Source organism: Coenobita brevimanus, chromosome 6 (genome assembly GCF_032717465.1).
Source record: "Coenobita brevimanus isolate Jiangsu-jjx chromosome 6, ASM3271746v2, whole genome shotgun sequence".
Lineage (NCBI taxonomy): Eukaryota > Metazoa > Arthropoda > Malacostraca > Decapoda > Coenobitidae > Coenobita > Coenobita brevimanus.
The window spans coordinates 39066870-39082005 of record NC_136959.1 but is presented as its reverse complement, the minus strand read 5'-3'; the positions used below and the strand labels follow the sequence as shown (position 1 = coordinate 39082005).

The following is a 15136-nucleotide window of genomic DNA, read 5'->3' as shown; positions in this document are numbered from 1 at the left end:
AATATAACCGCCATCCCCTCAGACAAGAGGCAGGAAGGTGGGGAAAACCCCTGCAGTGTCTCACTTTCACTTTGCCTCTGGGTTTAATGCATCCAATAACTCCCACACACATTGAACTCCTTGGTCCATGTTGTTAACTGCATTCTGCATTATGGGATGCAGGCTGATCACACCTAACAATCAAAGGCATTCCAAAAATTATCGTCAATAATCAGGGGTTTCCACTCCAATTTTCAATTCAGGGACTGAGCATATGACCTTAGGTTCTAAATTCATCTATCTATCTATTGCCAGACGCCTCAATCCCATTTGGGGTGGCCACAAACAAATCGCCTCCAAGTCGCCCTGTCCCCCACCATTTCACTGCCCTGCTCCCAACTCAAACCCCCCTCTCTCATATACCTCTCCACCCCATCCCTCCATCTCATCCTCGGCCTCCCCCTCCCTCTACCCCCCTCCACCTCACTCACATACACTCTCTTCGTTAGTCTTTCATCCTCCATCCTCTCCACATGGCCAAACCACCTCAGTGTGTTCCTCATAACGCTTCCTATCACATCCATATCCACACCACAACGCTCCTTTATATCCTCATTCGTCAGCCTGTCTCTCCATGTGACTCCACAGGCTCCTCTTAAATAACTCATTTCCACTGCTCTCACTCTTGACTTGTGTCCTTCCAACAACGTCCAAGCTTCACTTCCGTACGTTAGAGTTGGTATCACAATACTATCACGTAGTAACTTTTTCACTTCCATGCTCACTTCCCTGTTTCTTATCACTGCTTTCAAAGAACCAGCAACCTTTCTTCCCTGCTGTACCCTTTCAAGCACTTCACCCTCCAAACCTCCATCCTTACTCATCACACTACCCAAGTACTTAAACGGACTCACATTTTCCAATTCCTCACCATCCAACCTCGCTGTACATTCACTGACTTCACCTCTCTCAAAGACCATCATTTTACTCTTCCCTACATTCACCTTTAGATTCCGTTTCTTACACACTCTCCCAAACTCATCCACCAAGCCTTGCAGCTCTCCTTCGTCTTCACTCAACAACACAGTATCATCTCCAAACAACAGTACAGGGAGTTTCCAAACACTATCCTCTCTCACCAGGGCCACTCCAACATCCACTACCCTACCTTGTACCTCTTTTATTACCCCATCCATGTACAGATTGAACAACCATGGAGACATGACACATCCCTGTTTCAACCCAACTTTCAAAGAGAAAAATTCACTTAGTTCACCATCCACATGCACTGCAGCCTTCGCACAATCGTACATACTCTTCACAGCATTCAACAACTTCCCATCTACTCCATATATTCTTAACACTTTCCACAATCCTTGTCTATTCACCCTGTCATATGCTTTCTCCAAATCCATGAAAGCCGCATACAACTTCTTTCCCTTCTCTAGAATCTTGTCCACTAAAGATCTAGGAATGAATATCTGATCTACACAACCTCTTCCCTTCCTAAAGCCTCCCTGTTCTTCTCCAACTAATTTCTCTGCTCTTTCTCTAACTCTGTCAATAAGTATCCTACCATACACTTTTCCTATTATACTAAGAAGACAAATGCCCCTATGATCACCACACACTTCTTTTTCCCCTTTTCCTTTGTACAAGGGAATAATTATACCTGATTTCCAATCCTCCGGGACTCTACCTTCCTCCCATGCCAATCTGCACATCTTCCATATCCATTCTACTACTATCTCTCCCCCATGCTTCAGCATTTCACCACACACTCCATCAATTCCTGGGGCTTTCTCCGATTTAATTTTCTTCATTGCTTCCACAACTTCTATCCTACTGATTTCTTACTGTCTTCTCACCTCTCTCCTTCTCCCAGCCATTCCCCAGCCACTTATACTCGCATTACTTCCATCCTCTATGATCAACAATTCTCTCCATCTGCTCACTTTTTCTCCCTTCTCCACTAGTAATCTATCATTTTTATCTTTCACTCCCCTGCTAACTTCACTTCCACCCTGTCTTACTCTTTTCACCTCTTTCCAGAACATTTTCTTACAGTCCCTCCACTTTACACTCAAATTCCTTCCAAATTCCTCATCCACTCGCTTCTTACTCTCTCTTACTAATCTTTTCACCTCTCTCTTTCTTTCTACATATAACTCTCTCTTCCGCCTCTCAACTTCTTCCACACCCCTATTTCTCATCCATTCATTGTATGCTTTCTTCTTTTGTGCCACAGCCTGTCTCACCTCTTCAGTCCACCATACTGTTCCTTGCACCCCCCCTCCGTCTTCTCTTCCTTCCACACACCACATCACATGCTGCACATATTTCTCCTGTTAATATCCTACACACACCTTCCACGTCTCCCATCTGCTCCAATTCATATTTGCCCAATCGTTCCTCCACTTCTCTCACATACTCTGCCTTTTTCTCATCCTCTTATAACTTTTCCACTCTCCTTGGAACTACTCCTTCCTCTCGTCTTTCCCTTCTTCTATTCCTCCATCTTACTTCAATTCTAATTCTGGCCACCACCAAGTAGTGGTCAGAAAGTCCACTCCCCCAATCTCTATAAGCTCTTGCATCCATTACACATCTTCGGATCCTTTCATCCACACACACATAATCAATCATTGCCTTCCTTTCATTCAGTTCACCACCCACCCTTCTCATCACTCGCCATATATACCTGTGGATCATTTTATGCCTGAAGAGGGTATTGGCTATCACCAACCCCCTCCCAGCACAAATGTCCACTAACGCACTCCCATTCTCATCTATTTCAGCAGGCACACCCCACTCACCAACTATTCCATCCACCTTCACATTCCCAACTTTACCATTCATATCACCGGTGAAAAGCACTCTCTCATTCCTTCCAAACTTTACCATGCACACTTCTACATTTGTCCAGAATTCTTCTCTCACTCTTCTACCACGATCTTGCGTTGACGCATACACACACACAATCGCCCGCATTTGTATTCCAACTTTCAACTTTACCCACACAATCCTTGACCCAACTGATCCATACTGTCTTATGCTCTTCTTCCATCTTTTACTCACAACTATACATACTCCTTCCTTTGCCCTCTCGTTCTCACCTACTCCTGCACACATACCCCATCCATACTCCCACTCTCTCACACTTTCTCCTCTCCATTTTGTTTACGTTATTCCACATACTTCCACTTTCGCACCATCAAGCACCTGGACAACCTCTCTCTCTTTCACCTCATCATTCACTCCCCTTACATTCCACGTTCCGATAACCATGTCCTTTGCCCGGTCCTGGGTCGTCATCGTTTGGCCAGTCCTTGTCCGAGGCTTATTGTTTATTTTTTTAGTTAGTTCTTTTCCGGGGAGGGGCACTAACCCTCCGCCAACCCTTTTAGTCGCCTTTTACGACAAGCAGGGATACTGGGGGAGTATTCTTGAAAACCCCCCCTACCCCCAAGGATTAGTGACTTAATATCAAAATAACGGATACCTTCCATACTGGACTACCTATGTAACTATATGATACAACATAATGTTGCTAACCTTTTGTACGGTGCTGTGATCCGCTTGAAACGGGGAACTGCTCTAGTAGTTTTGTCTGACCTGCCAGTCTCTTTCTTTGTTTCTTTGATAAAATTATGCTTGGTCCCACTGGAGCATTCTGATGGCAAATATAAAACACTTTTATGAATAAAACCTCTCCAAAGAAAAATCTCCACAATCCTTCAGTATATAATGCAAAAGTAGTGAATTTCATTATTAACCATAACAATAAAATGATGCTGAGAAAACAGTCTGGAGGAGTAAAGTAAATTATCATTCTAATTTATGCTCCTCACTGTGGGCTTCATGCAGAATCAATGATGGTTGTAAATACGGCACCAGAAATACGTAAAGAGAATGATTCTTTAATCCTTAAGTCTTTAGTGGAAAAGTTTCTAGTCATGCAGCCTTCATGGATTTGGAGAAAGCATTTGACAAGTGGACAGAAAAGGAATGTGCAAAACATTACGAATATATGGAGTAAATGGGAAGCTGCTAAATGCCGTGAAGAGGATGCAATGGCTACAATGCGTGTAGATGGTGAATTGTTTGAATTTATCTATCTGAATGCTGGGCTGAAACAGGGATGTGTCCTGTCTCCATGGTTCGTCAATCTGTATATGGATGGGGTTATAAATGAGATACAAGGTAGGGCAGTGGATGCTGAAGCGGTCCTAATGACAGAGGGCAGCGTTTGGAAACTTCCTGTACTGTTGTTTCCAGATGATACTGTAGTGTCGTGTGCAGACGAAGGGGAACTGCAAGATTTGGTGAATGAGACTGGGAGAGTGTGTAAGAAACGGAAAATAAAGACGAATGTAGGGAAGAGTAAAGTTATGGTTACTGAGAGAAGTGATGTCACTAACTGTACAGTAAGGTTAGATGATGAGGAAATGGAAAATGTGGGTGCATTTATGTATTTAATTCTGTGATGAGTGGGGATGGAAGTTTGGAGGATGAAGTGCTTGACAGGGTGCAACAGGGAAGAAAGGTGGCTGGTTCTTTAAAAGCAGTGATAAGAATAGGGAAGTGAGCAAGGAAGTAAAAATAAGTCCATGATAGTATTGTGATACCATCTCTAATGTATGGAAGTGAAGCTTGGACCTTGTTGGAAAGACACAAGTCAAGGTTGAGAGCAGTGGAAATGAGTTATCTGAGAGGAGCATGTGGAGATACATGGGGAGACAGACTGACAAATGAGGAAGTGAAGGAGCATTGTGTGGATGTGACAGAAAGTGTTAGGAGAAATACACTGAGGTGGTTTGGAATCTTGGACCATCACAAAGTGATGGCCAAGGTAAGTCTGCAAAGAAAGTCGATGAAGAGATGATGGGGAAGATAGGAGGAAACAGCTCCTGTGAAAAGAGTGGAGAAGTTGTAAGAGTGTGAGAAAATGGTAGAGTATAAGAGCATAGTGGAAGAAAGATTGGGAAGGTACGAGTTAGAGCAGATGGAAGGGGTGGAAGAAGTATGCAAGATATTCACGGAAGAGATAGGTGTAGCGTGCGAGGTAGTTTGTGGAGTGACGAGGAGATGCAGGGGTGTGCAAGGGACAGCATGGTGGAATGATAAGGTAAAATGAGCTGTGGAACAAAAGAAGAAGGCATATAGTGACTGGCTAGCGAGTAGAGGTAGGGGAGAAGATGAGACAGAGAAGAGAGAGGTATATGTGGGCAGAAGGGTGGTGATGAGATTAGTGAAGGAGAGTAAGAAGAGAGTGGATGATGAGTTGGGAAGGAATCTGAGTGTGAAATGAAGGGAGAGTACGAAATTGTTTTGGAAGGAGGTAAAGAAAGTAAGACAGAGAGAAACAGTAGAGGAGTGAAAGATGGGAATAATAAGATTGTTGGTGGAGAAGAGATAAAATGAGGAGATGAAAGGAGCACTTTCAGGATTTGTTGAATGTAGAAAGTGAGAGCAGTGCAAGTGGTTGGGGAATGGATGGGAGAAAGACATGAAAGGAGGGAGGAAGAGATCAGTAGGGCGGAAGCAGTTGATGTAATAAAAAAGATCAAGATGGAAAGGCCCCAGCAACTGATGAAGTGTGTGGTGAAATGCTGAAGTATGGGGGTCTTGTGAAGTGAACAGGGAAGTTATGTAGATTGGCTTGGGATGAGGGAAGGGTTCCAGAGGACTGGAAATCAGGTATAATTATTCCTTTATACAAAGGAAAAGGGGAGAGAGAAGTATGTGGTAACCATATGGGTATTTGCCATCTTAGTGTGATTGGAAAAATATATGGTAGAATACTCACTGACAGGGCTAGGCATATAACGGAGGAGCTAGTTGGAGAAGAACAAGGGGAGTTTAGGAAGGGAAAAGGGTGTGTAGATCAGATATAAGATATTTAAAGGAGAAGTATCTAGAGAAGGGAAAGAAAGTGTATGCTGCGTTCATGGACTTGGAGAAAGCATATGACAGAGTAGATAGGCAAGGTATGTGGAAGGTATTAAGAATGTATGGAGTGGATGGGAAATTGTTGAGTGCTGTGAAGAGTATGTATGAGGGAGCTAGGGCTACACTGCGAGTGGATGGTGAGCTGAGCGAGTTCATTGATCAAAATGGGGGACTGAAACAGGGATGTGTGATGTCTCCATGGCTGTTTAATGAAGATGCAAGGTAGGGCAGTGGATGTGGGGGTGGCTCTAACGAATGAGGGTGTGATGTGGAAAATTCCAGTGTTGCTGTTTGCTGATGATACATTATTGTCGAGTGAAGATGAATGGGAGTTGCAAGGTTTGGTGAATGAATTTGGGACAGTGTGTAAGAAGAGGAATCTGAAAGTTCATGTAAACAAGAATAAAGTTATGGTGTTTGAGAGGAATGAAGTAAAAGAATGCACAGTGAGGTAGGATGGTGAGAATATAGAGAATGTGAGTGCACTCAAGTACTTGGGTAGTGTGATGAGGAAGGATAGAAGTTTTGGGGATGAAGTGCTTAAAAGGGTACAGCAGGCAAGGAAGGATTTTAGTTCAGTGAAAGCAGTGATGAGAAATAGGGAGGTGAGCATGGAAGTTAAGATGTCACTGCGTGATAGTACTGTGCTCCCTACCCTCACGTGTGGAAGCAAGATGTGGACCTGGCTAGAGGGGAACAGGTCAAGAGTGAGAAAAGTGGAAAAGAGTTATCTGAGAGGAGCATGTGGAGTGACATGGAGGGACAGGCTAACAAATGAAGAAGTGAAAGAATGTTGTGGGGTGGATGTGGATGTGACTGAGAGAATTAGGAGAAATACACTGAGGTGGTTTGGACATGTGGAGAGAATGGAGAATGAAAGACTGACTAAGAGGGTGTATGTAGGTGAAGTGGAGGGAGGGAGAGGGAGGGTGAAACCACGGATGAGGTGGAGGGATGGAGATGAGAGGTATATGAGGGAAGGGGGAGTGAGCTGGGGGAGGACAGTCAAATGGTGGATGAGAGAGCGACTTGGAGGCATTTTGTCTCCGGGCACCCATTGCAGGATTAGGGCGTAGGGTTATAGATAGATAGGTTTGGCCATGCAGATACGATGGAGAGTGAGAGACTAATGAGGAGAGTGTATGTGAGTGAGATGGAGGGGAGGGGAGGGGAAGGCCGAGGATGAGATGGTGGGATGGAGTGGAGAGGTATGAGAGGAGGATGTGGACTGGGGGAAGGGCAACGAAATGGCAGGGTACAAGGTGACAAAGAGGCAGTTTGTTTGTTGCCACCCCTCACAGCATCAACCCCTTCACTGCGGGGCATCACTTGCGTGACGTTCGGGAGCAAGGGATCATACTGCAGGGAGTCACTTTTGCGATTCTGTTATTTTGAACTCGACCGGGCTTTCAAGTGGTAGCTTGTATCATCTATCAGTACCTCCAGGGTCCAGCTATAGTCAGTTCTGCTAATGTCATCTGTACTCCATCCACTGTTGACAATTTGCCATTTTTCCCCTGTCCTTGATTCCCCTCCTTACCCCTCTCCATTACCCTCTCTTCCCGCCTGCCCAGCTGCACTGCGCTACGCAAATCCTGGACGGATTTTTTGACTCATTTTATCCACTGAAACGTGACCTATGCCCTATTCTTATACAAAATATTATATCAAAAGAAAAAGAAAAAGTAACTGATACTGCCATACATCTGGAATGGGCTAATTATCACCTGGCAATACCCCACATGCACTCGTTCGCTAATTTTCCCTGATTATTTCCCCTTGAAATATGCCGTATGACCTATTCTCGTAATAAAAATATATATAAACACAGAAGGGAGGAGCCTAAGTGATATTTACATTCACCTGGAAATACACACACACACAGGTCACTGACAGAGATGGAGCTCTTCCTGGATTGTGCAGAAATAATTGCTAAATCAGCGGTGAAAAGGGAGACCAGCCTATTGTGATTATGTTAAATGAGTGCATGAGTGGTGGTCCTATCAGTCAACAGTAAAAAAAACGCAGGTTTTGGTCAAAGAGTACAAGATATAGTGGAAATTGAAGGATTCCACATGGTTGCACAATGGCGGAGGATGATGGAGCTTTGTTTACATATGGTGAAAAGGAATTTGAGGGCTTCTCCAAAGATGATGTGAGAAATGGAAGTACTATGTTGAACCAAACAAGAGTAGCTGGAGTAGAGAAAACAGCAGAAAGGAATGTCCAGGAATTACAAAAGGTATGGGTAGTGCAGTAATTAGAGAGTTACCGGAACGAACCCAAGAGCAGGTGAGAGAGATCAAAGTTCTACGAAGTAAACTGGAAAAAGTTTGCACACGCAGTGTAGAGCAAGAAAGAGAAGTCACAGAATTTAAAGTGAGTAACAAATCAGCATCAAATGAAATAAAAGAGCTTAAGAGGGAGAATATAAGGCTGGATGAAGAAAGGGACAGCATGAAAAGTAAACTATACTTGGTTCCACGGAGTCTGACGCACTGATTTTGCCAGCCGAGGACAGGTGGATCTGGTAACACTGGTCGACGTACTCGGGCGGTGATTGGTGGATTTCCGTTGTGTTTGAATGTGCTCCAAAGTGACTTTGTATTTCAACCAAGGCCCTCATTGATTTGTAAGATACCGGATTATACAGATACAAATTAAAGCAATGATATCCTTAATGATAAATATGGGCCTTTTAAATTACTAGAGATAAACCTGAATGACAATTATATAAAAAAAATAAGCAAAGTCGCGACTGAACGCATCCGGACAACAGTCAGCGACTGTGCGGGAATTTAGACGTTCATAGCGAGGTGGTTCCGAGGTCCTGTGAAGGCTTGAATGTTTTCCCCACCACTACTACACAATGTTACAGTCCACAGTCTTCACCATGCCCTTCATTACCTCATCTGCTCATATACAACCTGACCCTAGATATGCTTAGCTTAGCTTCGAATAATTATGATCTGTGTAAGCACACACACACACACACACACCTCACTGGGGTCAATACATGCTATTCTATTCTCAGTACATATAGTGTACATACATACTTTCATTAGCTTCATAGATAACAGCACAGTAGCTTTAAAAATCTGCATTTGTTTTTATTCATAGTCAGATTCAGGAGAACTATTTCTTACATGAATAAGTTTGGTGTTTGATTTTCCCTAACATTTTTTTGTCATAAGACACAGACATGCAGATGGACACCCTATCACTGGTCATAATGCATCCTTAAGCATGTATCTCTGCCCCCTCGACAAAGAGCCGGGAAAGTAATGGATTACGTCATTACAGAATGAACCAAATTTTTTAAATGATGGAAACAAGGAAAGTAAGATAAAAGCAAACTCCATGAGAAAATAATAGTTGAACTATGCTGCTATAATAAAACCTTGTGCAGTGTGAACGAAATCAAACATAATTAAATGAATTTAAATCGTCGCTGACTGTTGTCCGGATGCGTTCAGTCGCGACTTTGCTTGCTTTTTGTTAGAATTGTCGTTCAGGTTTATCTCTAATAATTTAAAAGGCACATATTTATCATTAAAGATATCATTGCTTTGATTTGTATCTGTATAATCCGGTATCTTACAAATCAATGAGGGCCTTGGTTGAAATACAAAGTCACTTTGGAGCACATTCAAACAACGGAAATCGACCAATCACCGCCCGAGTACGTCGCCCAGTGTTACCAGATCCACCTGTCCTCGGCTGGCAAAATCAGTGCGTCAGACTCCGTGGAACCGAGTATAGATGAGTATGACTCCAAGTCAAGGATACAAGATGAGCATATTGAGGAAATCAAGGAACAACATAAGGGGTGGAAGAAAATTAAGGAGGAAGGAAACGTAAATTTCAAAAAGATTATAGAACAACAAAGTAAGCAAAAGGTGGAGAAGGAAGTGGTTAAGGTACTGAGAACTAGAGAAGCGTTAGTCAGGGATGTAGCAAATAAGAAGAAATGTGTAATAATTTCAAGAGTAAAAGAATAATGTATGACAGTAAGGTTAGAAAGAGAAAAAGAAGAACTGAGTAAGGTTAAAGAAATAATATCAGTAGTTATGGAGGGTAACAATGAAGCTCAAGAAGAGATTGAAGAAGTGTTAAGGTTAGGAAAGTACGAGGAAGGAGGCGCGAGGCCACTGAAGGTAAAGTTTAAGCCCCATGTAATGGTAAATGAAATCATCAATAGAACCTGGAAATTATCAGACAAAGAGGGGTTCAAAAATGTTTGGATATGGAGAGATGCAAATGAGGAAGAAAGAGCTAAAATAAAGGAGTTAGTAAAGGAAGCAAAGGCAAAACACAAACAGAGAATGGAGGAAGAGAAGACAGTGTTTTATTGAAGAGTTATGGATCAGAAATTGAGGAAGTGGTACCAACGGAGAGAAGAAGAGAAGAGGGTTTAAAAAACAACAACAACAAAACTGAAAGTAGCATATACTAATGTTGATGGTTTAATATCTGCTAAGTTGGAAATCAATGACTTCTTGAGGCTTCATGAACCTGATGTTATGTGCTTTGTAGAGACTAAGTTAAGAAAGGATGTTGATGTCCATATGGGAGATGGTAAATACAAACTGTGAAGAGACAGAAAAGAAAAAATGGGAGAAGGAGTGACAACAGCAGTGAAGAACAACATAAATGTAGATACTGTGGAAATAGGAAAGAGTAGGGCTGAAGTGATAAATATGAAACTAGAAACTGGAGAGAATGGTGGGAGAGACATGGCAATAGCATATGTTCCCTCTAAGACAAAAGCATGGAATGATGATGAATACCAGAAGATGTTGTCAGACATGGCTAATTACAGTACTTACAGAAAGTGATTGAGAAAAGCAACAATATAATTTTAATGGGGGACTTTAATTGTAAAGAGGTGAACTGAGAGGAGTGGGATTCAGGAGGCGGTGAAGATTCATGGGACACTATATTCTTAAATATAACAATGAACAATGTGATGACGCAGTGGATCAAAGAAGAGACAAGATTCCGAGGTGAGGACACACAGCAAGATCAGACTTACTGCTAACCAAAGAACCCGACGTAATAGAATCTTTGAAAATGTGATCATGTGGTCATTGAGTTCCAGATGATAATAGGAAACGCTGTGCCAAGAAACGAGTTTAATAGGCAGGGAAGATACAACTTTGGGAAAGCAAACTTTACAGGACTGAGAAAATTCTTCAAAAATGCGGATTGGAGAAAATTCAGAGAAGCAGGAGAGATACAGAGGAAGTTTCGTTTTTAAAGGCTCCAACATGCTTGCATGTGTCGGCCTTGGTCACCTAATGGCGGCTCTCCATGCTGCACGATCCATTGCAGCCTCCCTGTTCAGTCCCTTAACCCTAAGGTCACACTTAATGACCTCGTCCCATGTCTTTCTCGGTCTACCCCTCATAACCCCACCCCCAATATTAAGACTTCTCACCTTCCTCACCCAACTATCATCCCCCATCCTCTCCACATGTCCAAACCACCTCAATCTACCTCTCCTCATCACAACACCAATACACTCCAGTCCCATCCTACCTCTCAACTCTTCCATTGTAAACCCAGCCCCTCCAGGCCTTGGATGCAGGGACGCACTGCACATCCCCCTAATCATTGTCATTTCTGTACGTCTGAGCCGGCGAATGTCTTCCTCCTTCACTGCCCAGGTCTCATTGCCATACAGCATTACACTCCTAACACACGCTGCATACAAAGACCCCTTAGCACGTAGGGAGAGCCCCCTCAATGTCAGGAGAGGCAAGAGCTCCCTGAACTTCTTCCAACCACTTCTCACCCTAGCCACAGAGCTAGCTCCAGCCCCACCTCCAGCACACAACATGTCTCCTAAATAACAAAACTCTTCCACACACTCAAGAGATTCACCAGTAAGTTCAATTCTTTCACGTCTGACGATCTCCACCTGCTCACCCCGGCACGCCGTACACATAAAATCAGCATTATCTCGCAGTCTACCTCTGATACCACTACATCTCTTATGCACCCATTTATCACACACACCGCACAAGATGGAATTACTTCCCACGCCCTTGTGGCAAACTGCACATGGCCACTCTTCCTCGTCTTTGACAGTACCGCCACCAACCCTAGATATCATCACTTTTGTTTTATCTGCATTTACCCTTAAACCCTTTTGCCCCATACCATCTCTCCACTTCCTAAACCTTTCCTCCGCCTCCCTTTCATTCTCTGCAATCAACACCAAATCATCAGCATACAACAACTCCCACGGGAGTCCGTTTCTAAAGTCACGTGAAAGGGCTTCAAGTACCATGATAAACAACATGGGACTCAAGACTGACCCCTGATGCACACCAACATTCACGGAAAACTCATCACTCAAATCTCCATTCACTCTCACCTGGGTGTGAGCACCCACATACATGGCCATAACCACCCTAACCAGCCACTCCTCCAAGCCAAGCTTTCTCATTGCCCACTTCACCACCTCTCTAGGGACTCTGTCAAAGGCCTTTTTTCCAAATCAACAAAAACAAAATAAAGATCCCTTCTCCTACCAATATATTTTTCCTGAAGCTGTCGAACAATGAATATGGCATCAGTGGTCCCCCTACCTGGCATAAACCCAAACTGCATCTCATCAATATTCACTCTTTCTCTAATCATACCTTCTAAAACTCTCTCCATTACCTTCATTATCTGATCTAAAAGCTTTATACCTCTATAATTCCATCTTTCCAGGGCATCACCCTTCCCTTTATACACATTTACAATTACACTCTTCAGCCAATCATCTGGGACAACACACTCATAAATAATCCTATTTATCAGGTCAGTGACTAAACTCACCCCTATATCGCCTGAGGCCTTCAACATTTCGGCAGTCAACCCAGACACACCTGCTGCCTTCCCCACCCTCATCCTGCCTATTGCCTCACTCACAGTAGCAGTATCAATCAAAGGCCAAGGGCCAGACACTGGATCTGCTGGCTCCAAACCTTCCCTGTCCCAGTCAAACTCCTCATTCAACAACCGGTTATAATGCTCTCTCCGTGCATCTTTAATATCCTCACTGTTCACCACTACCCTTCCTTCATCATTCTTCACACACTGCTCACCTATATCCCGATTATCCCTCTTCACCTGACCTGCCACCCTAAATATATTTTTCCTTTCCCCATGATTTAGGTTATCAAGTAATTGTCTCTGTGACTCAGACTTTGCCCTGTATACCTCTCTCCTAGCCCTACGCTTGGCAGCCAAATATTCCTCTTTGCTACCACCCTTCTTCCATTCCCGGAAAAGCCTTCTTTTCTCCTTAATTGCAGCTTCTACACCCTCATCCCACCACCAAGTTACTTTATGTCTTGGTGGTCCTCTTGTCCAGCCGCATGTTACATCAGTAACTCTCAAGAAATTTTTCTTGAGGGCTCTGTACTGTTCATTAACGCCTCTGTCTACAGCTCCATGTTCAGCCACCACTCTCCTCAACTCGCTATAGAAGGCATCCCTTACTACTTGGTTTTTCAGCTTCCATATTTTCCTCCTAGGTACATAAGTCCTCTTTTTCATCATTTGTTCTTTAAGCACCATATCACAAATCAATAGTTTGTGCTGCTGCACACACTCCTCACTTCCTATAACTTTAACATCCCTCACTAACCTCCTATCGGCCCTCCTAACCAGAAAATAATCTATCTGACTGCTATTTCCCCCAGACTCATACGTAATTAACCTACTGTCTCTTTTCCTAAAATATGTGTTGCACACAATCATGTCCGTTGCCTCCCCAAACTCGAGTATCCTTTCCCTTCTGCATTCCTTAGACCATATGCACATCCCCCATGCACTCCTTCATAACCTTGGGCTGCTTCACCTACATGACCATTTAAGTCCCCTCCCAAAAATCATTATCTCATCATCCCGCATACCACCCACTACACGTATTAAATCATCCCAAAATCTATCTTTCTCTGATTCATCCAATCCTGCCTGTGGAGCATATGCCGATATAATCACAGCTATCTTTCTTCCCAACAGAATTTTCACAACCAATATCCTATCGCTACTCTCAAAACATTCATAACATATTCCACCCATTTCTCCGCAACCATCACACCAACACCTCCATATCCGTCTGTCCTCCCCTGCCAAAACAACTTATAGCAACAGTCCTTCCCAACAATCTTTCTGGCTGATCCACCCCTGTACCGGACTTCCTGCAAACACGCCACGTCCACCCACCTCCTACTGAATGCCTCAACGACTTCCCCTGCTCTTCCCCTGAAACTTCCCACATTCCATGAACCCACCCTCATCCCCATGGGTGATTTACTGTCCTCAGGCTTGCTTTGAAACCTTTTTTGTTTTGTCATCTTCAGTATTAATAAATGGGGACAGACACAGCACAGGTCCCACTCACCGCACAATCCAAGGTCCAGGCAATGGATCTGGGACCCCTAGCCCACCAGCTTACCAGTGGCTGTGGTAGTGGCCTCGGGGCACCCTGCCAGGACAGCTGCAGGGACACCCTCCAAGCGCGTCTTGGCACTGCAACTATCCCGCCATTATACACCCACTGATAGGGCAGCCTCCTGGGACGCTACTCCCAGGTTCGGGCCCCTCTCTATTGGGCGGAAGCGGCAGCCTGGGAACCGCAATGCCCTGTACCCTCTAGCACAGGCCCGAGCCCCATCTCGCCCTGGACCCATGATCTATGCCGCCGGAACCCCCGCCACGCCTCCCCCCAGAAGTCCGCCACTAGGTAGCGGAAGTGGGAAATCTTTCTAGACCTCTATAATTTGGGAGTGGAAAAATAAGTGCCAAGAGTAAGGGGGTAAGAAAACAGGAAAAAGGAGTGGTTTAACAGAAGGTGTATGACAGCAAAAAAAAAGAGAGGGACTTGGCGTGGAACAGCTGGAGGAAGCGAGGTAATAACAGAACAAAGGAAGAATATAAAAGAACTAGAAATGATTATACAAGAATACATAGAGAGGAAGAAAGGAACTTTGAAAAAGGTATAATAGACAAATGTAAGAATGAACCCAAACTGATTTATAGATTTGCCAATGGCAAATTGAAACAAAAGGAAGGAATCACCAAATTGAAAGTACATGAAGAGGTCTATAAAGATGCAGTAATGCAGGCAAAAATAATGAACAAATGTTTCCAATCAGTTTTCACTTAGTATGTGAGTTTGTGGAAGGGGAGGGAGTGACTAGAA

The 15136-nt window shown here is 43.7% G+C and overlaps 1 protein-coding gene across 2 annotated transcripts in view; it reads right to left on the bottom strand.

Moving 5' to 3' along the window:
• LOC145401924 (protein Son-like) overlaps nt 1-15136 on the bottom strand; it is a 450784-nt gene that overhangs the window by 319109 nt on the left and 116539 nt on the right. For both annotated transcript variants that reach the window (XM_080274033.1, XM_080274040.1), the window contains exon 3: nt 3535-3652. In XM_080274033.1, the coding sequence (XP_080130159.1) occupies nt 3535-3652 (118 nt within the window). The remainder of the gene's footprint in view (nt 1-3534; nt 3653-15136) is intronic.